Consider the following 23,433-nt stretch of genomic DNA (forward strand, 5'->3'; position numbering starts at 1 on the left):
TGTGTGTGTGTGTGTGTGTGTGTGTGTGTGTGTGTATATATGTATGTGTGTGTATATATATACATATATATGTGTGTATGTGTGTGTGTGTGTGTGTGTATATATATATATATATATATATATATATATATATATATATATATAATAAATTTTACTTTTTTTTTTTTTTTACTAGTAATAGTCGAAGACAGCCGGGACACTTTTTTGACATTTTTTTGGGGGGCCCAGGGACACTAATACAGTGATCGGTGCTAAAAAATATATGCACTGTACTAATGACACTGACTGGGGAGGGGTTAACGGGGCAAACAAAGGGTTGACTGTGCTTGACCAGTGTTTTACTACTGTGGGAGAGGTGCTTGTACTAGGGGAAAAGCATGGATCGGTGCCCGTGCTTGACAAAGACACATGCCTTCTGAACTGACAGAACGGCGATCTGCCTTGTTTACATTGGCAGACTGCTGTTCTGCCTGTGTACCAAAGCGTCAGCTGCCTGACATAGTCCCCCGTACCTGCTGCTCAGCTCCCACACTGTGTACAATCGAAGTGGGCTGTATGTGACACACACGCCTTAATCCCAGAAGTGCAGGAACAAGTGCGTGATAGCCGCCTTTTTTATATATATATGTGTGTGTGTGTGTGTGTGTATATATGTATTAGTATACGGTCAGCAAGCAGTTAATATTAATGATGGCAAACAGACAGTTTTATATCATATCTGACTTTGCCATTAGAGTGCATTTTGAAATCAAAGTGTACGTGGGCACTTAATGTATTTTAGTTAGTGTGTTTGGCATCATTTATGAATATCTTGCAAATTTTCTTGCGTGGAGATCCTGCCAATAACAGCTTTTTTTCTGGCTGACAGTGCAAGTGACAACAAAACAAGTAGCAGCAGCAATGCCAGCCTGCCATGTGCGCTCCTTTAGCTCATTTATTGCCTTTAGACGTCATTAACGGCCTCTCGAAGGGTTGTGCACGGCAGGCTGACAACGCTGCTTCCAATTGTGGAGCAGTGGCTTAGTGTTGTCAGCCTAAAGCCATAAGTGCTGTTACTGGCAGGATCTCCAGGTAAGAAATTTTGCAACAGATCAACAAAAGAAGCATTTGCTTAGTAAAAGTCCCAAACATACTAACAAAATATATTAAGGATTTACATTTTTTTTTTTATATTATTAACCATTTATGTATAAGAGCTCTAATTTGAATCTTTTCTTTCTTTTAGGCACGACTTGTTTCTCTGTATTTTGACACTAAACGCTACCAAGAGGCATTGCAGTTAGGTATGTAATCCAGTAGATGGCAGCCTGTCTCTGTAATTAATATATATAGGCTCTCTTCCTCTAGTGTTTGTCAGCATTGAGCCAGTATTGTGTTTTTATGAGCCGCAAAGGATTTCAAGACAAATTATGAGCATTGGAAAAATGACCTGTGTTTTAATAAAGGGGATTTCTCAAGGAGGAATAACTATAGCATTCTAATGTAAATATATTGTTACCTAAATTTGCTGCACCAAGCTAAAAGACTGTTTTTCATGCCTCAGGCAACTTACTCCAGCTACCCGAGATTTTTCAGAACCCTAAAACTCACTTCCTTAAAGAACTTTGATTTATTGCTAGTACATGCAAAATCTAATTGTTAAAATATACCTGTCATTAGAGACGTATGGGTGCTGCCTTCCATGCAAATGCTAGTTACCTGGGTTCAATACTTTTAAAATTCTAGACCTGGAAAAAAGCATACTATTAAAGTGGAGGTTCACCCAAAAAATAAATTTTTAACATTACATTCAGCCGAGTTGTCATAAGGACAATCGGCTGTTTTTTTTTAAATTTTATCCCTGTACATACCGTATTTTCACCGCCGCTTCCAGGTATGTCTTCTGCGGGACTGGGCGTTCCTATCTGATTGATAGGCTTCCGACCGTTGCATACTGCGCGTCACGAGTTGCCGAAAGAAGCCGAACGTCGGTGCGCAGGCGCCGTATAGAACCGCACCGACGTTCGGCTTCTTTCGGCAACTCGTGACGCACTGTATGCAACGGTCGGAAGCCTGTCAATCAATTAGGAACGCCTAGTCCCGCAGAAGACGTACCCGGAAGCGGCAGTGAAAATACGGTATGTACAGGGATAAAATAAAAAAAAACAGCCGATTGTCATTATGACAACTCGGCTGAAAGTAATGCTAAAAATTTTTTTTGGGGTAAACCCCAGCTTTAACCACTTCAGCCCCGGAAGAATTGGCTGCCCAATGATCGGGCCATTTTTTGCGATTCGACACTGCATCGTTTTGACTGACAACTGCACAGTCGTGCGACGCTGTAGCCAAACAATTTATGCCTTTTTTCCCCCACAAATAGAGCTTTCTTTTGGTGGTATTTGATCATCTCTGCAATTTTTTTACGCTATAAACAAAAAAGAGCGACTATTTTTGAAAAAAAAACAACACAATATTTTGTACTTTTTGCTATAATAAATATCCCCAATATCAGCAATCAATTGATCTAATAAAAAACGAACCTGTAGTGTTCCTTTTAAGCTTCTTTCCCAATGAGGCAGTTTTCAGGTGTTTTAGCGCAAAAACAAAGGCGCATGTAAAGTGCCTGAAACGGGCTTTCACACTGGGGTGGCATGGAATAAGGATGAGCTCTGGCGTGTTCGCACACCCCACGTGCAGAGCCCGCTAGGAAGTCTGCGCTAATCGCAGGCAGTGAGACATTGTCTCCATGTGCGGCTGCAGAGATCAGGAAATGTCTCACTGCCTGTGATTAGCGCAGCGCAGACTTCCTAGCGGGCTCTGCACGTGGAGTGTGCGAACACGCCAGAGCTCATCCTTGGCATGGAAGGCAGAGTGCTTTCACACTGGGGCAGTGCGCTTGCAGGCACAGAAAAAAAGTCCTGCAAGCAGCATCTTTTTGGCGGTGTAGGAGCCTAAAAGGAAAACGTAAGGACTTGGCAGGAAGGAGAGAGCTGGAATAGTTAAAGATCTTCAAAGGAATGTCGGTGGATAAGCACAACAGGACACTCCTAGAATTAATTGCACCCTGTTACAAATTAGGAGGATTGGATGAAGGTCACAGGAGTTGGTTTGTTGCATTGCTCCCCGTTGAGTTCACAGTTTTTGTGGGTTAAATCAGCATTACTGCGCACTTCGTGAACAAAATCGGCCTACTTGTTTATCCAGTCTGGTCAAAAGTGCAGACATCCATATTAATGGGATGTAGGGTGTGATGGAGGTGAAAAATGGAGCTGTTGCACAAAAAGGGACAGCTGTTAAAAATATTGTACTAGGTTAGGTTTTTAATTGTGGTTTGACTCCTATATACACCTATGGATAAAATGTTTTTTGGTAAAAAAATAAAAATAAAAAATGTGCCAACATAAATGTGTTTTTTGTTTTACTTTTATTAGGATCACAACTCTTAAGAGAGCTGAAAAAGATGGACGACAAAGCCCTTTTGGTGGAAGTTCAGCTGTTGGAGAGCAAGACCTACCATGCCCTTAGTAACTTACCTAAAGCCAGAGCAGCGTTAACGTCTGCACGTACTACAGCCAACGCCATCTATTGTCCACCCAAGCTTCAGGCAGCCCTGGACATGCAGTCAGGTAAGTGTCTCAAGACCTGTTATCACTCTTCTGTAAGACTGAAGAAGGTATCGGAAAATGGTTTTTCGTCTTTTGGAAAACAATAGTTCCAGCATAAGTTCTCTGTGCAAAAAAGAAAAGGTGTTTTTAGTACGTTTGCCTTGTTTTTTTTCTATGATTATCATTTTGACTGATTTATTGCTTGTCTGCAAGAACGTGATTCATCATAAGTTGATTGAGGTGTTTGCCAAACCCTGTGAATGAGTGTTTAGAGGAGAAACTGTTTTGCGTCAGCATTCTGCCCACCAACATGCAGGACAGCACTGTGGCGGGGCTGAGATAGCGACTGAAATGCTTGGGGTATTGTGTTCTGCATTATGTGGATGATCTTTTCTTTTCTTTTCTTCTTCTTTTTTTTTTTTTTTAAATATGATCAAGAACAGATTGTATAAATCAACAGGCACACTAGAAAATTCATGTTAACACAAAGCAGATCAGTAAGGACTCATGTGGTTGCTATATATATATATGTGTGTGTGTGTGTGTGTGTGTGTGTGTGTGTGTGTGTGTTTTTTTTTTTTTAATGATCTGAATTAGTTTTTTATACCACTTTTTAAAGACCGAGTACAAGTACCAATACTCCTTCTTCCCCCCCCAAGTACTCGCTGATGCCAATACTTTTTTTTTTTTTTTTTTTTTTTTTTTATGTCATGTGACAGTTTTCAATGCACAATACAGACTAATGATATCTTCTTTATATTAATAAAGAACTGTTACTCAAGACATTATAAAATAATACAATTGTTTTATGGGCTGGCACTGGGCACTGATGGGCTGTCACTGATTGGCAATTGCTGGCCTGGCATAATAAATTGAATATTGAGAGAAAAGGAAGGATTTTGCAATGCTATATGCTGCGACGCCCATCTTGTTACACCCTGCACTCGGCCGCAGTAAGCAACGGCGGACATCTTGTTACACCCAGCCCGAACTATATGGGCTGGGTGTAACAAGATGTCCGCTGCTGGCTTACTGTGGTTGAGTGCAGGGTGTACCAAGATGGATGGTCATCGGGATGTTCAACCTCTGACGGAGACACGGAACGTCAGTTTTGTTACGGAATGTTGGGGTCACGGATTCTGATGAAACATGCGGCTGCGCCCTGCACCGGCCAGCTTGCCTTCCACTGCTACCAGCCTGTTGTGGATTCGCTAAATGACTTCTAGTTGCAAGCAACGCCGACTCTTCATTCCCAGGTATCCGATTTAGGCATCGGACGCATTTGTGTTAGGACAAGTATTCACGCAAATGCTCGGTATCGGCACCGATACTAGTATTGGGACAGAGATGGTAAACAAATAATAAATTGATGGGTTGTAACCCTGCCTTGCGCTAGCAAAAAAAAGTTCTATTGCTGATAGAAAAACACCAATTGCCAGACTCTGAACATTTTAGATATACTCAAATACATCATTACCTGCATACCTTGTCACGCAAAAGTGATCTCGCAACTGTCACTCATGGAAAATATATGCCGTCGATCCGAGGTATACTCGAGGTCATATATGTGAAATATATACCATTCCCCTCGGTAAAACTGAGCTATATGGGAACAGGATATGCAGGAAACCCTGGAACTTGAGGAATGACACCCCTTGCAGTTGGGTTCTCGGTGTAAATTTTTTTTAGTGTCAAGCGACAATTGGTCCTGATAGGTTATTTTTTAAGAAATAACACTTACACCTTATGGATTTATGTTTGGTGTGTCAGACATATGACTGCATTGTGCTCTCATTTTCAGGTATAATCCATGCAGCAGAAGAGAAGGACTGGAAAACGGCATACTCCTATTTCTATGAGGCTTTTGAGGGCTATGATTCTATTGACAGTCCAAGAGCTATAACAGCACTAAAATACATGCTGCTGTGCAAGATAATGCTGAACACGTATGTATCACTTTGCCTGGGGCTTTACCACCTTTCATGTGTCTGAGTCAGGGTTAGACAGAGACCAGTTTCTGTGTAGGTTTTTGCCTCGTGTAAAAGTTCTTATAAGGGTTCTCAACTTAAAGCGGGAGTTCACCCTAAAAAAATGTTTTAACCTTAGATTGATGCTCATTTTGTGAAGGGGAATCGAGTAGTTTTTTTAAAATCGAAGCTGTACTTACCGTTTTAGAGAGCGATCTTCTCCGCCACTTCCGGGTATGGTCTTCGGGACTGGGCGTTCCTATTTGATTGACAGGCTTCCGACGGTCGCATCCATCGCGTTACGAGTAGCCCAAAGAAGCCGAACGTCGGTGCGGCTCTATACGGCGCCTGCGCACCGACATTCGGCTACTTTCGGAAAATCGTGACGCGATGGATTTGACCGTCGGAAGCCTGTCGGAAGACTGTCAATCAAATAGGAACGCCCGCTCCCGCAGCCCATACCCGGAAGCGGCGAAGATCGCTCTCTAAAACGGTAAGTACTGCTTCGATTTAAAAAAACTAGCCGATTCCCCTAGACAAAATTAGCATCAATCTAAGGTTAAAAATTAACATTTCCGGGTGAACCTCCACTTTAAGTATGTCATAATCCAACATTCTTCTTGGGTTTCTGCGTCGTCTTCACTTGGGTAGGCCTTTGTTTTTGAGATTCGAGAAATCCAAAATGTCTCAAGTGATTTTTGTACATTTTTAGGGTCCTAAAGTTGGAAAAAACACAGTACAACCGTCTTTAGGTTGACCAAATCTATTATGGACATTATACTGAATTCACTATGCTGTAAAGCATTCAATCGTTAACTGCGCTAATCATTGTTTTCAGCCATGAGATTTTATTTTCCACTCTTGCAACTGAAAAGAGCAGTCATTATAGCTTAGTGAATTGAGCACTTTTCTTCCGTTACCTTTTTTTTTCTGCCTTTCTAATCTATGGAAATGTCTCCACCTTTTTGTTAATATCCAAATCCCACAATTAAATCCATTGGAAGCTTAGTAGTCCTAAGCGAAGGATAGGCAGTGTAATGAAACCAAGTACTTTACATACAGGTGTAAATGTTGTGGAGGTTTATGTCATTCTCGGTTTTGACATCGGTATACCCAAGTCTAGATCCTGTACATTACTCAGCACCAGGATCTGAAGTAATGAGGGCTAAAGACAGATTTTCTGTAATTTAGTAATTAGCTTGGGGTCATTTTCCAGTTCTATCAGGACAAATTATTTTACATGATGTTGGTATACAAGTCATTTCGGTATTGAAAAGTGTGTTTATGCAGCATTTGCTTTTCTCAACAGGCCAGAAGATGTACAAGCATTGGTGAGCGGAAAACTGGCCCTCCGTTATGCTGGGCGGCAGGTTAGTATTGACTGGACTTTATTACAGTGGATAAAGCAGAAAGCATGCTTCAGTAAATGGCGGACCACGGTCCAGATCCTGACTGAGTTACAGTCAGGAGCCTGGTCTCATGTTCTCTTTTTGCCTGGCTGTGCTGCTGTTTACTTCCCCTAGCTGGTGCAGAAGATGGGAGAGGCGGCAGGTCTAAACAGAATGCAGGAGCTGCATTCTGGTTGCCATAATGCTTGGCGGTCCTAGCAACCAGTCACCAGCTTGTTAACAAGAAAAGCTGGCTAGCTTCCGCCCTCTTTCCAGGCCTGCCCTGTGTAAGTTAAGAGTTTAAGTCGGGAGTTTTTTTTTATCTTGATGTGTTGAGATAAAAAAAAACACCTGTGTACGTACAGCAGCTTCCCTTTAGCCCCACTACTTACCAGAGCCCCATCTCGATCCAGCAATGTTGCACGAGAGACTCGGCTGGGGCTGAGAGACGGCTCTGTGTCTGAATGGACACGCAGAGCAGTTGCTAGTGTGCCCCCATAGCAAGCTGCTTGCTGTGGAAGCAGGAGGGAGGAGCCAGGAGCGCTGGCAAGGGACCCGAAAAGGACCATCTGGACAGCTCTGTGCAAAACCACTGCACAGAGCAGATAAGTATAACATGTTTGTTATAGTGCTCTGAAGGTGGAAGGAGGTTGCAAACCAGTGATGTTTTTAGGTTTTGTGCTGCCCTAGGCCCCCTAATTTAAATCTAAATTAGTAAGTTCACTGGACACGCTCCCCATTTCCTCCTGTTCCAGTGTCCTGCTAGGTCATGTCCGGGGATTTCAAAACCCAGCAGCATCACCTACATCTGTAACTCTCAACAGAAGAGGCATTCTGATTGGTTAGCACCATCACATGGACAGGGCTGTACAATCGGATTCCATTTTAGCCTGTCCTGTCAGCATGCGGACGGCCCCCCTTAGAGCTGGTGACACACATCACAGCCAGGGGTTAGGACATTCGGCTTGGTGGGCGGGTGTCGCCCCTCTGGTGGGTGTTACCCGGGTGCTGTCCTCGCCCTCATAGTGACGTCGCTGCGGTATTATACCGGCAGCAGTGGAGGCCGCTTTATGGGGGCTCCAGACCGATTTGCCCCTGTTGGTGTGCAGAAGCATGACCCTGGAAACTCTGACCTCTCCCTTCGAAATGTTCTAACTCCCTAGTTCAGATGTCAAGGATTTTCCTCCACTTCCCTCTGTTCATCAAAATCCTCAACTATATGTAAAAGGGCCAGAGCCGGGTGTCACATAGATTGATTTCGCTTCCCCAAGTTCCACCCTGCATCTTCCCCTTTGTGTTGTCACTTCCTTCTGCCTTTAGTCCTTCCCACTAGCAGCTGGTAGAGAAGGGCTTGGGCGACATAGTGGCTGGCAGTTTATGAATATAATATAAAGTAGAATCGGAAGCAAATTAATTTCTTAACGAGTTGGGAAGTGGAAACCTCCCTGTTCCATGCTGTTTTCTACCTTACACAGTATTCGTATGCTTTAAACCTGCATGACCCAGCACAGAGAATCCATTCCAAGACATGTCCAAAAAGTGCACTTTCTATTAAAGTTTGTCTCCGTCAATCTGGCAGCCTGTGAGTTCAGATTTGACTCTTTTAAACTCCCTTTTGCTTAAAGGAGTTGTAAAGGTAAAAAAAATAATCCTAAATAGCTTCCTTTACCTTAGTGCAGTCCTCCTTCACTTACCTCATCCTTCCATTTTGCTTTTAAATGTCCTTATTTCTTCTCAGAAATCCTCACTTCCTGTTCTTCTGTCTGTAACTCCACACAGTAATGCGAGGCTTTCTCCCTGGTGTGGAGTGTCATGCTCGCCCCCTCCCTTGGACTACAGGAGATTTAGGACGCCCACTAACACACACTTCCTTTCTCTATCTGCAACGTAGAGAGCGTCCTGACTCTCCTGTAGTCCAAGATAGGGGGCGAGCACGACTCTCCACACCAGGGAGAAAGCCTTGCATTACTGTGTGGAGTTACAGACAGAAGAACAGGAAGTGAGGATTTCTCAGAAGAAATAAGGACATTTAAAAGCAAAATGGAAGGATGAGGTAAGTGAAGGAGGACTGCACTAAGTGTGTGTTCATTGTCTAGACACACCAAACCATGAAACCCATTGCTTGATTGTGTCCCATTATTGTGACGTAAGACATTCAAGTTATGAAACTTTAAAAAATTTATATATTTTTGCCTTGCAGACAGAAGCACTGAAAAGTGTAGCCCAGGCCAGCAAGAACCGCTCACTTGCCAATTTTGAGAAGGTAAGGGATTCGATCCGTTTGAATGTCATTTGTTAGGAAGCAGGATGGCAACAGATAAACACAGAAATGTCACATCTGTTCATTTTCTCCCACAGGCACTGACAGATTACAAGGCAGAGTTACGGGATGACCCCATCATTAGCAATCATCTGGACAAACTCTATGACAATTTGTTGGAACAGAACCTTATCCGAGTCATTGAACCTTTCTCCAGAGTACAGGTAAGAAATTAAGTAGTGTGTGTGTTTTTTTTTTTTTTTTTTTTTTTTTAATAAAGATATTGTTTATTATTTTCCATGTAAGAAAACTTGGATACAATAATGGAGGTAATAAATACCGTATTTATCGGCCTATTGCGCGCCCCGGCGTATAGCACGCAACCCCGAACTTGAAGAAAAATTCCTGGAAAAAAAATACTTAGTTTGGATGCCCCTCGTCGGTGTCTTGCCCGTTGTCCATCGGCGGCCTCGTCCGGTCCGGCGGCCATCGTGGTGTGCTCCCCGCTTCCCGCGCTGAGTTTGAACCACTGCGCCGGCATATACCGAGCACAGTACACTCGGGTATAGTTGGCTCGGCTCCTCTCGCGTAAAGGATGTACAGGACGCACAGGACGTGACCGCGAGAGGACTCGAGCCTGCCCGACTATACCCGAGTGTGCTGCGCTCGGTATATGCCGGCGCAGTGGTTCAAACACAGCGCGGGTATCGGCGTATATCGCGCACCCACGATTTTGCCCTGATTTTCAGTGTTCGCGGTATACGCCGATAAGTACGGTAACTAACAAAGCTTGTATATTACAAGCTGTATGAATATTACATAATGAAATGCAAAGTCAGAAGGTACATAGAAGTTTAAGCAAAGAAACAATGGTCTACATAGAACCCAGCCAGGTTAGGCAGTAAGGAGAGGTTGGGGTCCAAAGATCCCATATTTTAGCAAAGCGTTTCAGAGAACCTCTAGTGGTATATGCAAGTTGGTACAATGAAAGAGCTGCCTTAAAGGAGAAGTCCAACCTAAGGGTCATTTGGCTGGGCTTCTCTTACGGGTCACAGGAGTGTAATTTGTTTTGCACTTCATCACTGGAATCGGTCCGATGCTACATCCATCTAGATAAATATGAATATGGGATAATAAAAAAAAATCCCAAACTTCTCTTTTAATCAGTTGTTTCTTCCAGGTGATTTAGATTATCTATTTCTTTATCGTTACATCACGGGACACAGAGCGGCATTCATTACTATATGGGTTATATGGAGTACCTTCAGGTGATAGACACTGGCAATCTCAAACAGGAAATGCCCCTCCCTATATAACCCCCTCCCATAGGAGGAGTACCTCAGTTTTATACGCCAGTGTCTTAGGTGTTAGTCATGGTTTAGCTTGCCTCCGCATCCTTGGGATTAGGTGAGCTAACCGGTTCTGTCCAAAAAAGCCTCAGCGCTAAAGTGGTCAGTAACCGGACCCCAACCCTTGGGGTATAGCCCATAATGCTTTTCTTTTTAGAGAGCTGGACCCTGGGCCCAGAACTTAGAAAACCTTTGGGTGCCTAATGTTTTCTGTTGCCAGGGTGCTATATGGGCCCAGGACAGTGGATCCTTCAAGGAACCCAGGGCCTGAAGGTCTAGACATCCCCACCGAGATGGGGGAAGATTGGGCCTCTTGCTTGGCAAAGTCCTGCGGCATGGAGCAGGTAAGTGAGGGGAAAACTTGCGGAACTTGGCTCTTAGCAAGTTTTTTCTGGGGGGTCACAGGGGACATGCCTAAAGTTATGCACTGCATCTGGCAAACTAGTCACATATCATAAAGATAGGATGGCTCTATGTGTTATTCCCCATAAGATGTGACCTCCCTTGTAGTGTTGGAAAAGCATTGAGTGGGGCCTGTGTGTATAAAGTATATGTGTGTGTCAGAGAGCTGTGCTTACCTGCAAGCCTCCAGGCGATGCTCCATTCAGTCTTCCTCCTCAGAGCCTGCAAAGCAGGCAAAACACTGACCTCCTCGTGGTTCCAGGCTGCAGCTGCAGTTTGCTGGAGCAGAGAGGTCCCTTCCTCCCAACCCCCCCCCCCTGTCGGGAGGGGCATTTCCTGTTTGAGATTGCTGGGGGGGAAGGGCGGGTCAGTGGCTTAAGGAAGGGGCGGCCCTTCTTGTGTGTTCCAGACAGCTCATTCATTACTTTGGAACTGGGGAGAAAGACCAGAAGCGGCAGCACGGGGTGCCGAGGACACACAGTGGCCAGAAAGAATATTACAGTCTTCAGAAGACTGTTTTCAAGCCTAGGAATAGGCTGTTTCTTTTCCATCTCATAGTTTTTTTCTTGCAATACTACTCAGGGGACAGAATGTTTTTTCTTTCCTAGATTTGAAAAAAAAAAAAAAAAAAGAAGTGTCATCTAGGGGAGAGGAAGCATTTTTTATCCCCCAAACAGGTGTTTGGGCATTTAACTATTTATAGTCCCAGGTACCAATAAGCTAGCAGGTGTACCTCGGTATTGTACCATGGCATCCGGGTCAGAGGGTACAAGAGGTGGGGATTCCCCCAGAGAGTCTGAGGTCTCGGACAAAGCTATGCCGCTGCTTTCCCCACAGGGAGCCTTGGGGCCATCGGGATCTGGGGCTGGAGCTGACGCGGGTCAGTCCAACCCTAAGATGGTCACGGAGGAGGTATTACTCACCTCTTTAAAAGAGATGCAGAAAAGCATGGGAAAAATGATAGCCGCAGCTATGCGGGGCAGTAAGCGGAATAGATCTCCGTCGCCCGAGCGCGGACCCTCAGAAGAGGAGGTCCTTTCCTCATTGGAATTGGACGACCTCTTGGACAAGGACCAAGTAGGTTCAGGGATCGAAGATCCGGATACAGAGGAGTCTGGGGCAGTCTCCCTGCGGGAGAGCTGGTGGATTCAAGGATTGTCGGACTTGGTCCATAAGGCATTCAACTTGCCAGTACCAGATCTCCAGGTATCGACGGTTTCAGCTTTGGGCTCACTGAGGGCGCCTCAAAGCAATGCTGTGTTTCCGATCCATCCTCTATTAGAGGGAGTTTTGTTCCAAGATTGGAACAAGCCAGATAAGATCTTCTTACCACCTAAAAGATTCTCTGTCCTATATCCTATGGAAGATAAATTTTCCAAAAAATGGGCTGCTCCTGCAGTGGACGCAGCCATCTCATGTGTTAACAAATCGTTAACATGCCCTGTAGAAAACATACAGGTGTTCAAAGGATCCAGTTGATAAGCGCTTGGAAGCACTACTTAAGAACTCCTTCACTACTGCAGGGGCAGTAGTACAGCCAGCTGTGGCTGCGATTGGGGTCGCTCAAGCATTATCGGATCAATTTAAGCAGATGCTTAAACTTATTCCTGCCCAGCAGGCAGAAGAATTTTCGGATGTCCTAAGGCCATATGTTTTACGGTAGACGCAATCAAGGATTCTATCCAGCAAGCGTCACGTTTATCGTTGTCTCTTATCCATATGAGAAGACTCTTATGGTTAAAAAGCTGGGAGGCTGAGCCCCCATGCAAGAAGCTCCTGGTAGGGTTCCCCTTCCATGGAGGACGACTCTTCGGAGAAGACCTAGATAAATACATTCAGACCATTTCAAACGGCAAGAGTACTCTCTTGCCAACTAAGAAGAAGTTTCAGGGCCTGCGTTTAAACGACAGTATTCCCCTGGGCAGGGGGCCCTCTAATGCCAAGCAGTATCGACGGCCCTCCTGCAAAAGCAAACTTCGGCTTCAAACAGCAAGTCACAAGGACAGGCTGTTAGAGGCAAAAGGCAGTGGTTTCGCAAACCAGCAAAACCAGCCCCCAAGCCTACCTTATGAAGGGGCGCCCCCACCCACGAAGGTGGGGGGAAGGCTGCGATTCTTTTCAGAGATTTGGGAAGCCAGCATTCCCGACGAGTGGGTACGGTCTTCCGTGGCCACAGGCTACAAATTAGATTTCCTAAGGTTTCCTCCTCCTCATTTCCAGGAGTCGAGGATTCCAAACGATCCGGAGAGGGGAGCCGCATTAAGATCGGCATTAGATCATCTACTTTCCCAGGAAGTAATAGTAGAGGTACCAGTCCTGGAACAGGGGCTGGGTTTCTACTCCAACCTATTCATCATCCCAAAGGCCAATGGAGATGTCAGGCCAATTTTGGACCTAAAGATGGTAAATGCATACCTAAAGGTCCGCTCATTTCGGATGGAATCCGTGCGGTCAGCAGCTGCCACACTCCAAAAGGACGACTTCATGGCGTCCATAGACATAAAGGATGCCTACCTTCATGTTCCAATTTATCAGCCACATCAAAGATATCTACGCTTTATGGTGGCTTCGCGTCATTTCCAATTCGTGGCGCTTCCCTTCGGGTTGGCTACGGCCCCCCGGGTGTTCACGAAGGTCCTAGCTCCAATCCTAGCCAAGCTAAGGATCCAAGGGGTCACGATCCCTAGCATACCTGGACGACCTCCTAGTCATAGACCACTCGTCTCCTTGGAGCGAGCAGTGGCCCTCACAATCCAATACCTCGAGAGGTTCGGCTGGGTCCTAAATCGAGAAAAGTCAGCTTTCCTGCCCACAAGGCAGTTGGAATATCTCGGCATGAGATTAGACACAGAACAACAAAGAGTGTTCCTACCTCTGAGGAAGGTCAAAGCCATCAAGGAATTGATCCTACTGGTTCTAAGCAAGAAAGAACCGACTATTCGCCTATGTATGAGATTACTAGGCAAGATGGTGGCCACATTCGAGGCGGTACCATACGCCCAGAGCCACACTCGCATCCTACAGGCAGCCATCCTGTCAGCATGGAGCAGAAGGCCACAGGCCTTGGATATCCCGTTGCCGCTCTCATCAAGAGTCCGACAAAGTCTGTGTTGGTGGTTAGACCCTCAGAATCTACTGAAGGGGAAGTCTTTCAGCCCAGTGGCTTGGAAGATAGTGACCACAGACGCCAGCCTGACGGGCTGGGGAGCAATTTTGGATGGTTGCACTCGCCAAGGTACTTGGGCAAAGCCAGAGAAGCAGTTGCCCATCAACATCTTGGAGCTCAGAGCTGCTCGACTAGCCCTCAGGGCTTGACGTCAAATTGCAGGGGTTCCCGGTGAGAATTCAATCAGACAATGCCACGGCCGTGGCATACATAAATCACCAAGGGGGAACCAGGAGTCAAGCCGCTCAGAGAAAGGTGAGCTTGATTCTCCTATGGGCAGAGGCTCATGTGCCCTGCATATCGGCAATATTCATTCCAGGAGTGGACAACTTTCAGGCGGACTTCTTAAGCCGCCAGACTCTATGGCCGGGGGAATGGTCTCTGCATCCACAAGTCTTTCAAGCACTCTGCCAAAGATGGGGAGTGCCGGACGTGGATATCATGGCATCGAGACTCAACAAGAAGCTAGACAGGTTCATGTCCCGCTCAAGGGATCCGATGGCCTGCGGAACCGATGCGCTGGTTTGCCCTTGGCATCAGTTCAAACTTCTTTTATGCGTTTCCCCCGCTCCAGTTACTACCCCCGCCTGCTGCGCAGGATCCGGGTGGAGCACATACCAGTTATCCTGTAGCTCCAGCATGGCCAGAAGGGCATGGTACTCACTAATCCTAAGGATGGTAGTGGGAGACCCTTGGACTCTGCCTCTAAGGCCAGACCTGCTATCGCAAGGTCCGATCCTCCACCCTGCCTTACGGCATCTAAATTTGACGGCCTGGAAGCTGAATCCTTGATTCTCAGGGGTAGAGGTCTGTCTCAGAAAGTAATCTCTACCCTAATCAGAGCCAGGAAACCGGTCTCTAGGGTGATTTATCACAGGGTCTGGAAGGCCTATGTAAGCTGGTGTGAGTCCAAGCTATGGCTTCCTCGCAAATTCACCATCGATAGAGTTTTAAGTTTTCTCCAGCTAGGAGTGGATAAAGGATTGGCATTAATCACAATCAAAGGACAGATTTCTGCCCTGTCAGTGTGGTTTCAGCGGCCGCTGGCCACCCACTCGCTGGTTAAGACCTTCCTTCAAGGGGTCTTACGTATTAAACCTCCAGTTAAATCCCCGCTTTGTCCGTGGGATTTAAATCTTGTTCTGTCAAGTTTACCAGAAACAACCGTTTGAGCCGTTGGCTGAAATTCCTCTTGGTTCTACTGACAAGGAAGTTAGTATTTTTGGTTGCCATAGTTTCCGCAAGAAGAGTTTCGGAACTGGCGGCCTTATCCTGTAAGGAACCATATCTTATTTTTCATAAGGACAGGGTCGTTCTCCGCCCTCATCCTTCCTTCCTACCGAAGGTCATATCCAGTTTTCATTTGAACCAGGATTTGGTATTACCATCCTTCTTCCCTAAACCTACTTCCAGAAAGGAAGGGTTGCTGCATACCTTGGATATTGTCAGGGCCATGAAGGCCTATCTTAAGGCTACAAAGAAGATCCGGAAAACAGATGTGCTGTTCATTCTACCGGATGGGCCCAAGAAGGGGCAGGCAGCTGCAAGTCCACCATTTCTAGGTGGATTAAGCAATTAATCACTCAGGCCTACGGCTTGAAAGGGTTGCCTCCTCCAGTATCATTAAAGGCTCATTCTACTAGAGCCATGGGCGCCTCCTGGGCAGCACACCACCAGATCTCTATGGCTCAAGTTTGCAAGGCGGCAACCTGGTCTTCTGTACACACATTTACAAAATTCTACAAGTTGGACGTAAGAAGGAATACTGATACTGCCTTCGGGCAGGCAGTGCTGCAGGCTGCAGTTTGAGACCCTCGGATTCCGGGGGCTCCTCTTTTTTGAGTTAAATTTAAAATTTAAGATTATTTTTCTCAACTAAGTTGGATTTATTATGATTTGAGTATATCTCTAAATTAAATCCTTTTGTCTTGGAGATGTTCTCCCTCCCCTCATTGTAAGCATTGCTTTGGGACATCCCATATAGTAATGAATGCCGCTCTGTGTCCCGTGATGTAACGATAAAGAAAAAGAGATTTTTAATACAGCTTACCTGTAAAATCTTTTTCTTGGAGTACATCACGGGACACAGAGCTCCCACCCCTCTTTTGAGGACCATTTTGGGAGGCATACTGCTTGCTACAAAACTGAGGTACTCCTCCTATGGGAGGGGGGTTATATAGGGAGGGGCATTTCCTGTTTGAGATTGCCAGTGTCTATCACCTGAAGGTACTCCATATAACCCATATAGTAATGAATGCCGCTCTGTGTCCCGTGATGTACTCCAAGAAAAAGATTTTACAGGTAAGCTGTATTAAAAATCTCTTTTTTGCATTGAAGTAAAGTATTTGCAACAGTTTTTTTTTTGGTATAAGAACCAACTGGAAGGTCCCCTACCAACTCCAACAGGCATGCCTTGGGACCCCAAACAATTGGGAGACATGAGGCTGATTAAAACAAAAAGGGAAAAACATTATTTGTGACCAGAAGGTTTGGATCTTGGGGCATACCCACAGGGCATGGTAGAAATCCGCCTCCTGGCCACAGAGGTAAAAAGGAGGAGTAGCATTTAGGACAATTCTCCAATTAACTGACAAAAATCCCTAGAGGGGAGGGAAAGGGTTTAAAGGGAACCGATACTAGGAGAAGTACATAAGCTTCCTTTTACTTAATAAATTTTTTCTAAATGTCCAACTACCTACTTTGAGTCACAACCTGGAATAAGTATGCATCGTGTGAAGCCACAGTACAAGAGCAGGTTTCTATTAAAGTGATTCTAAAGGCAGAAGGTTTATTTTTTTTATTTCATTTTTTTTTTTTACATTTTATGCACTTCTATGTGCAGCTCCCCACCCAGCCTCCCTTAAATACCTACCTGAGCCCAATTCAGTGCTGTGCCAGAGATTGGCAGCTCTCTCCTCGCTGGCCACAAAGGCAGCAGCGGGAGCCATTGCCTCTCGCTGCTGTCAATCAAAGACACTGGGGAAATGGGGGTGGGGCTAAACCACACTGTGTGTGTGTGTGAGTGTCAATGGACACACACAGCGTGGCTCTGGAGCCCACACATGCCCCCATAGCAAGCGTCTTGCTATAGGAGGGCACTCAGAAGGGGGTAGGAGCCAGGAGTGCTGGGTCTTTAAAGCGGTGGTTCCCCCTTAAAAACAACTTTTTTTTTATTCCACTGGCCCCCCACATTACAATCGAATTAAGGCTATTATTTATTTTTTGCTGCTGTACATACCTTGATACAGCATCTTCACCCGTGCATCCGGGTTGCGAGTCCCGCGGGAGTGGGCGTTCCTCACATGTGTTTGATTGACGTTTTTCCCAAAAACGAGCTCTCCCCCCGTCGGCGTAAGCCGCGTCACGATTGGCGAAAGGAGCCGAACGGCGATGCGCATGCGCAGTATAGCGCCGACTCGCCGTTCGGCTCCTTTCGCCAACCGTGACGCGGCTTACGCGACAGGGGGAGCTCGTTTTTCCGAAAAACGTCAATCAACAGCATGTGAGGAACGCCCACTCCCGCGGGACTCGCAACCCGGATGCACGGGTGAAGATGCTGTATCAAGGTATGTACAGCAGCAAAAAAAAATAATAGCCTTAATTCGATTGTAATGTGGGGGGCCAGTGGAATAAAAAAAAGTTGTTTTTAAGGGGGAACCACCCCTTTAACCACTTGCTTACTGGGCACATATACCCCCTTCCTGCCCAGGCGGAATTTCAGCTTTAAGCGCTGTCACGCTTTGAATGACAATTGCGCGGTCGTGCGACGTGGCTCCCAAACAAAATTGATGTAATTTTTTCCCCACATGGCCCATTCTTAAAACTGAAGTCTAAAAATGAAAAATAAATACTACACAGGTATGCCCATTACCTGCAGGTCTCCAACAGGTCAGATGAATGCTGTTCCCAGTTTGCCAGTAAACCTTTTTTCAACAATGCACGGATTTGCCCAGTAGACTTCGTATATTTTGAACCATATGTGTTGAGATGTATTTACAGTGCCGTTTTCTTTTTATTGCAGATGGATCACATATCCAGTCTCATCAAACTGCCAAAGGTGAGATCATCAGAAGACATCTTCTACTTGATTGCACATCCCCTCTTCTTTTCCTTCCCTTCTCACTCAGCTATTGTTAGTGCTCAATGAACCTGAATTAATATTGAGTTATGGGGAGCTTTTCTTTTAGATGCTCAGCTAAGCCGTATATTTTTATTTTTTGTCTCACACTATCTGTATTTTCTGGCTACCAAATGAGACTCTCTTGACCGAGAACTTTGCGGCATTATTATTAAAACGGGGAGAAGAAAGTTTGTTATTTTTCCCATAGTGACCAGTTTAATTAATGGTTTCATTTACTTCTCTGATTGCTATGGGAAAGTTCTCAATTTCTGTGGAGAACTTTTTTCTTTCTTTGTTTTTGTATTTTTTTAATTTATTTTTTATGGCCTTTTTTTTTTTTTGGGCGAACCCTTCTAAAAAAAACTGCATTGGTCGCTCACTGGTTGATGTCACATATTCACTTGTTGCCTGGAACTTCAGTTTAAAGTGGATGTCCGCTGAAAAAAAAAAAAATATTAAAAGTCAGCAGCTACAAATACTGCAGCTGCTGACTTTTAATATCGGCACACTTGCCTGTCCTGGAGACCAGCGCCGTCCGCAGCAGAGGACGAGCGATCGTTCGTCACTCTGCTGCCCCACCCACCCCCCCCCCCCCATCCTCGGTGAGGGAACCAGGAAGTAAAGCGCTCCGGTTTCACTGCCCGGTTCCCTAAGGCGCATGCGCGAGTCGCGCTGCGCCTGCTGACTGGCTCCCTCTGTGCTCTGGGAGCCGAGTGTTCCCAGAACACAACGGGGACGGGAGGTGACGTCCTGCCCGCAGACTGTGGCCGGAAGTGGGTCCAAATACCTGTCAAATGTGACACCGGAGGGGGGAGGGTTCCGATCAGCGGAAGTTCCACTTTAGGGTGGGGCTCCGCTTTAAGATATTCAGAGTCTCTCCATGCCGAGTACAAGATGAATATTCAGTTTGTCAGCTTGATCTGTAGCCTGTAGGTATCTACCAGCCTGTTTCCAGGCAACATGTATGAAAAAAGACTGGACACAACGAACATGTTACTAAACAAACCAGTAACAAAACCAAGCAACAAGACCAGATGAGATGGAGAGATATGTATACTTTTCAAATCGGAATATTTTATATTTATATATATATATATATATTTTTTTTTTTTTTCTTCTATAGGATGCCTGTGTTCTTGCCTGTACGTGGCAATAGTTTCACTTAATTGCTCCTTACCCCTAGCTACACGTACACTCCGCTTTAAGTATAATTTAGTTTATATACAGTGCCTTAAAAAAAGTATTCACGCCTCTTTAAAATTTTCCACGTTTTGTCATGTTACAACCAAAAAGGTAAATGTATTTTATATGATAGACCACGGTTTCTCAACTCCAGTCCTCAAGGCGCCCCAACAGGTCATGTTTTCAGGCTCTCCATTACTTTTCACAGGTGATTTGATCAGTTTCACTGCCTTAGTAATTACCACAGCCATTTCATCTGAGGGAAAACCTGAAAACATGACCTGTTGGGGCGCCTTGAGGACTGGAAACACTGTGATAGACCAACACAAAGTGGCACATAATTGTGAAGTGGAAGGAAAATGTATAAATGTTTTTTATTTTATTTTTTACAAATATCTGAAAAGTGTGGCGTGCATTTGTATTCAGCCCCCCTCAACGATGTGTTCAGTGTGATGTGGAGTGTTAGTTTTTCGTCACACATAGCGTTTTGCTTTTAGGGCAAAATGTTTTATATTTTGGTCTCATCTGACCAGAGCTCCTTCTTCCACATGTTTGCTGTGTCCCCCACATGGCTTATCACAAACGTGACTTCTTATGGCTTTCTTTCAAAGACTGCTTTTTTCTTGCCACTCTTCCATAAAGGGCAGATTTGTGGAGAGCACGACTAATAGTTGTCCTGTGGACAGATTCTCCCCCCTGAGCTGTGGATCTCTGAAGCTCCTCCAGAGTTACCATGGGCCTCTTGGCTGCATCTCTGAATAATGCTCTCCTTGCCCGGTCTGTCAGTTTAGGTGGACAGCCATGTCTTGGTAGGTTTGCAGTTGTGCCATACTCTTTCCATTTTCGGATGATGAATTGAACAGTGCCTTGTGAGATGTTCGAAGCTTGGGATATTTTTTTTATAACCTAACCCTGCTTTAAACCTCTCCACAACTTTATGCCTGACCTGTCTGGTGTATTCCTTGACCTTCATGATATACATTATACAATTTTATGTACAATTTTTCTTAGATTTACCTTCACCTATGTAGTACAAGGGCCTGCCTAATTGGATACAATTGAAATGTTTCGTTTTTTTTTTTTTTTTATGTTTTTTGGTAAATCTAAAGGAAAATTGTACAAGAAAAATGAACATGTATGGCCAGCATAAGGTTCTCTAACAAACCTCTGAGGGCTTCACAGAACAGCCACATTTTTACTGAGATTAAATTGCACACAGGTGGACTCTATTTATTATTTGGGTAACTTCTAAAGGCAATTGGTTCCACTAGATTTTATTTATGGGTATCGGAGTAAAGGGGGCTGAATACAAATGTACGCCACACCTTTCACATATTTATTTGTAAAAAAAAAAAATTGAAAACCATTTATTTTCCTTTCACTTAGCAATTATGTGCCACTTTGTGTTGGTCTATCACATAAAATCCCAATAAAATACATTTACGTTTTTGGGTGTAACCTGACAAAATGTGCAAAATTTCAAGGGTTATGAATACTTTCTCAAGGCACTGTATGATCTATTGATTCTACAAGTTTTTTTTTTTTCCAGCCTAACCGTAGATAAGACCTTCATTTTCAGATTGCTCGTGGGCCTAGTTCAGAGTATTAATGCTGAGTGTCGGAACAAGCATTTTTGAAGTGGTGTCACTGAGTTTGACATTTACCTATTGACATAAATCTGTCTCTTTTTTTTTCCCCCTTACAGCCTGAGGTAGAACGCAAGCTTTCCCAGATGATCCTAGACAAGAAATTTCACGGTAAGCCGCCAAAACGGGGTTACATGGCCAAAAGCTTTTCATAGCAACTTCTTTTCCAAGTGGCAAATCTTGCGTGAGAGGGGAAGGGTTTAATATGGTGTTACATTTTGGCTAAACAAGACATTAACAGCCATCTGGGCTGACTTTATTAGCAAATCATTGCAGGGGGATTAAAACAGACGCTCAGAAAGCGGCCTGCGTTCTAGCGATAAGGGATCAAGAAGATGGGAGCCCCTCGGAGGCCATTTAAATACTTGTTACATAAGGAGCTTAGATGATTCCGAATTGTCGTTTTTTTATTTTATTTTTTTATTTTATGCAAGAAGGGAAAAAGGCCGTTTTAACTATGGGCTGTGTCAAAGCTAGAGACTCCAGTGCCTGTTAAAGGGAAACTGGTGTGTACTATTAACTGATCACATATTTTGTGTTATTGTTATACTAGAAATTTTTTATATTTTATATATATATTTTGTGTGTGTATATATGTGTGTGTGTAATATATATATATAATTATTCACACGGTAATAGCGCAGCAATTTTTCAAATGCATTTTTTGGGAAGAAAAACACGTTCATGAAAAAAAATATATATATTTACCCCAATTTATTGTATAATGTGAAAGCTGATGTTACGCTGAGTAAATGGATACCTAACATGTCGCGCTTTAAAATTGTGCACACTCTTGGAATGGAGTCAACCTTAAAAATCTCCATAAGCTTTGCTTTAAATATTTTTACAAATTACCGTGTAAGCCGAGTTTTTCAGCACGTTTTTTTTTTTTGTGCTGAAAATGCCCCCCCTCGGCTTATACTCGAGTCACTTTTTGCGCCTGATCTCCCAGACTTTGGGGACCCGGTGCCGGCCGTAGGTGCCCTGGACCCCAATCTTGGCACACATGTAGCCCCACTCTTCCTCTACAAGTTTGCAAAGTTTGTTGTCCGGGGAGCACCGTTTATTTTTGTTTTTTTTCAAAGCCGGGCACCCCTTCCATAAACTTCCATAAACTTCCATAGACTTCCATATTAAACGGTCATTTCTCCGGTGACTTTGGGGACCTGGTGCCGGTCGTAGGTCCCCTGGACCCAGAACTTGGCACACATGTAGCCTCTACAAGTGTGCAAAGTTTATTGTCTGTCTAGGGCAGTGGTCATCAACCCTGTCCTCGAAGGCCCACTAACAGGCCAGGTTTGCAAGATAACTGAAATACATGACAGGTGATATCATTTGCTGCTCAGTGATTGCAGTATTCTAGTCTGCATCTTCCCAAGGTAATACATAAAACCTGGTCTGTTACTGGGCCTTGGAGGACAGGGTTGATGACCACTGGTCTAGGGGACCTACGGCCTGGGAGGCATGGACACAGTGAGGCATGAGCACAGTGAGGCATGCAGATGGGACACCCTAGGCTTATACTCGAGTTAATACGTTTTCCCATTTTTTGTGGTAAAATTAGGTGCCTCGGCTTATATTCGGGTCAGCTTATACTCGAGTATATACGATACATATTTAGAGTTCTAGTGCTAGAATTATTGCTCTTGCTCTAACGTTCGCGGTGAAACCTCACATATGTCTAAGGGGAAACCGTGAGGGAGAGCATTTAAACAAGGCTTTTAGAATAAAAAAAATTGCAGGAAAAAAAATATATATATATATATATATATATATATATATATATATATATATATATATATTTATATATTATTATATATATATATATAATATATATATATTATTATATATATATATAATATATATATATTATTATATATATATATAATATATATATATTTTTTTTTTTTTAACTATTCTCCCGTCACTTTCTTTTTAAAAGAGAACAAAACAAGCTCTTAGAATGTTGCAATCATGGCTGGCAGTCAGCAGATCATTTCTTGCACAGTCTTGGTGGTTGTTTGTGCCACAGACAAGGAAGCACATTATTATGACTGAGCTCTACACCCTGCTGATGTTGATAATGGAAGAAGTGAATGATATGTAATAAAGCGAGACTTGGTTACATCCAGAGCTCTTGTAGAATAATAACTCAGTGATCAAACCACTACTTTGTATCATATTCATTATTATAACCCCTGTTTCATATTGGGAATATTATACTATACTAATCAGTCTTGAGGGGGATTTGCTTAAAGCTGAAATCCAGGCTAATTTTTTTTTTGTCTAAACACAAGGCATGTGTATTGTGTATACTTGTGCCTTTGAGTTTTTGTTGCGTATTTCGTATTTGCGTAGTACGTTTCTTG

The 23,433-nt window shown here is 44.1% G+C and overlaps 1 protein-coding gene across 1 annotated transcript in view; it reads left to right on the top strand.

Annotated features, from left to right (window-relative positions):
• The window catches only part of PSMD11 (proteasome 26S subunit, non-ATPase 11), a 48,219-nt gene that overhangs the window by 20,904 nt on the left and 3,882 nt on the right, over nt 1-23,433 (top strand). The window contains exons 5-12 of the mRNA XM_040331602.1: nt 1,226-1,283; nt 3,411-3,605; nt 5,386-5,530; nt 6,861-6,921; nt 9,140-9,202; nt 9,298-9,423; nt 18,138-18,173; nt 21,124-21,175. Coding sequence (XP_040187536.1) covers nt 1,226-1,283; nt 3,411-3,605; nt 5,386-5,530; nt 6,861-6,921; nt 9,140-9,202; nt 9,298-9,423; nt 18,138-18,173; nt 21,124-21,175 — 736 coding nt within the window. The remainder of the gene's footprint in view (nt 1-1,225; nt 1,284-3,410; nt 3,606-5,385; nt 5,531-6,860; nt 6,922-9,139; nt 9,203-9,297; nt 9,424-18,137; nt 18,174-21,123; nt 21,176-23,433) is intronic.

The sequence above is a fragment of the Rana temporaria genome, chromosome 12 (assembly GCF_905171775.1).
Source record: "Rana temporaria chromosome 12, aRanTem1.1, whole genome shotgun sequence".
Classification (NCBI taxonomy): Eukaryota; Metazoa; Chordata; class Amphibia; order Anura; family Ranidae; genus Rana; species Rana temporaria.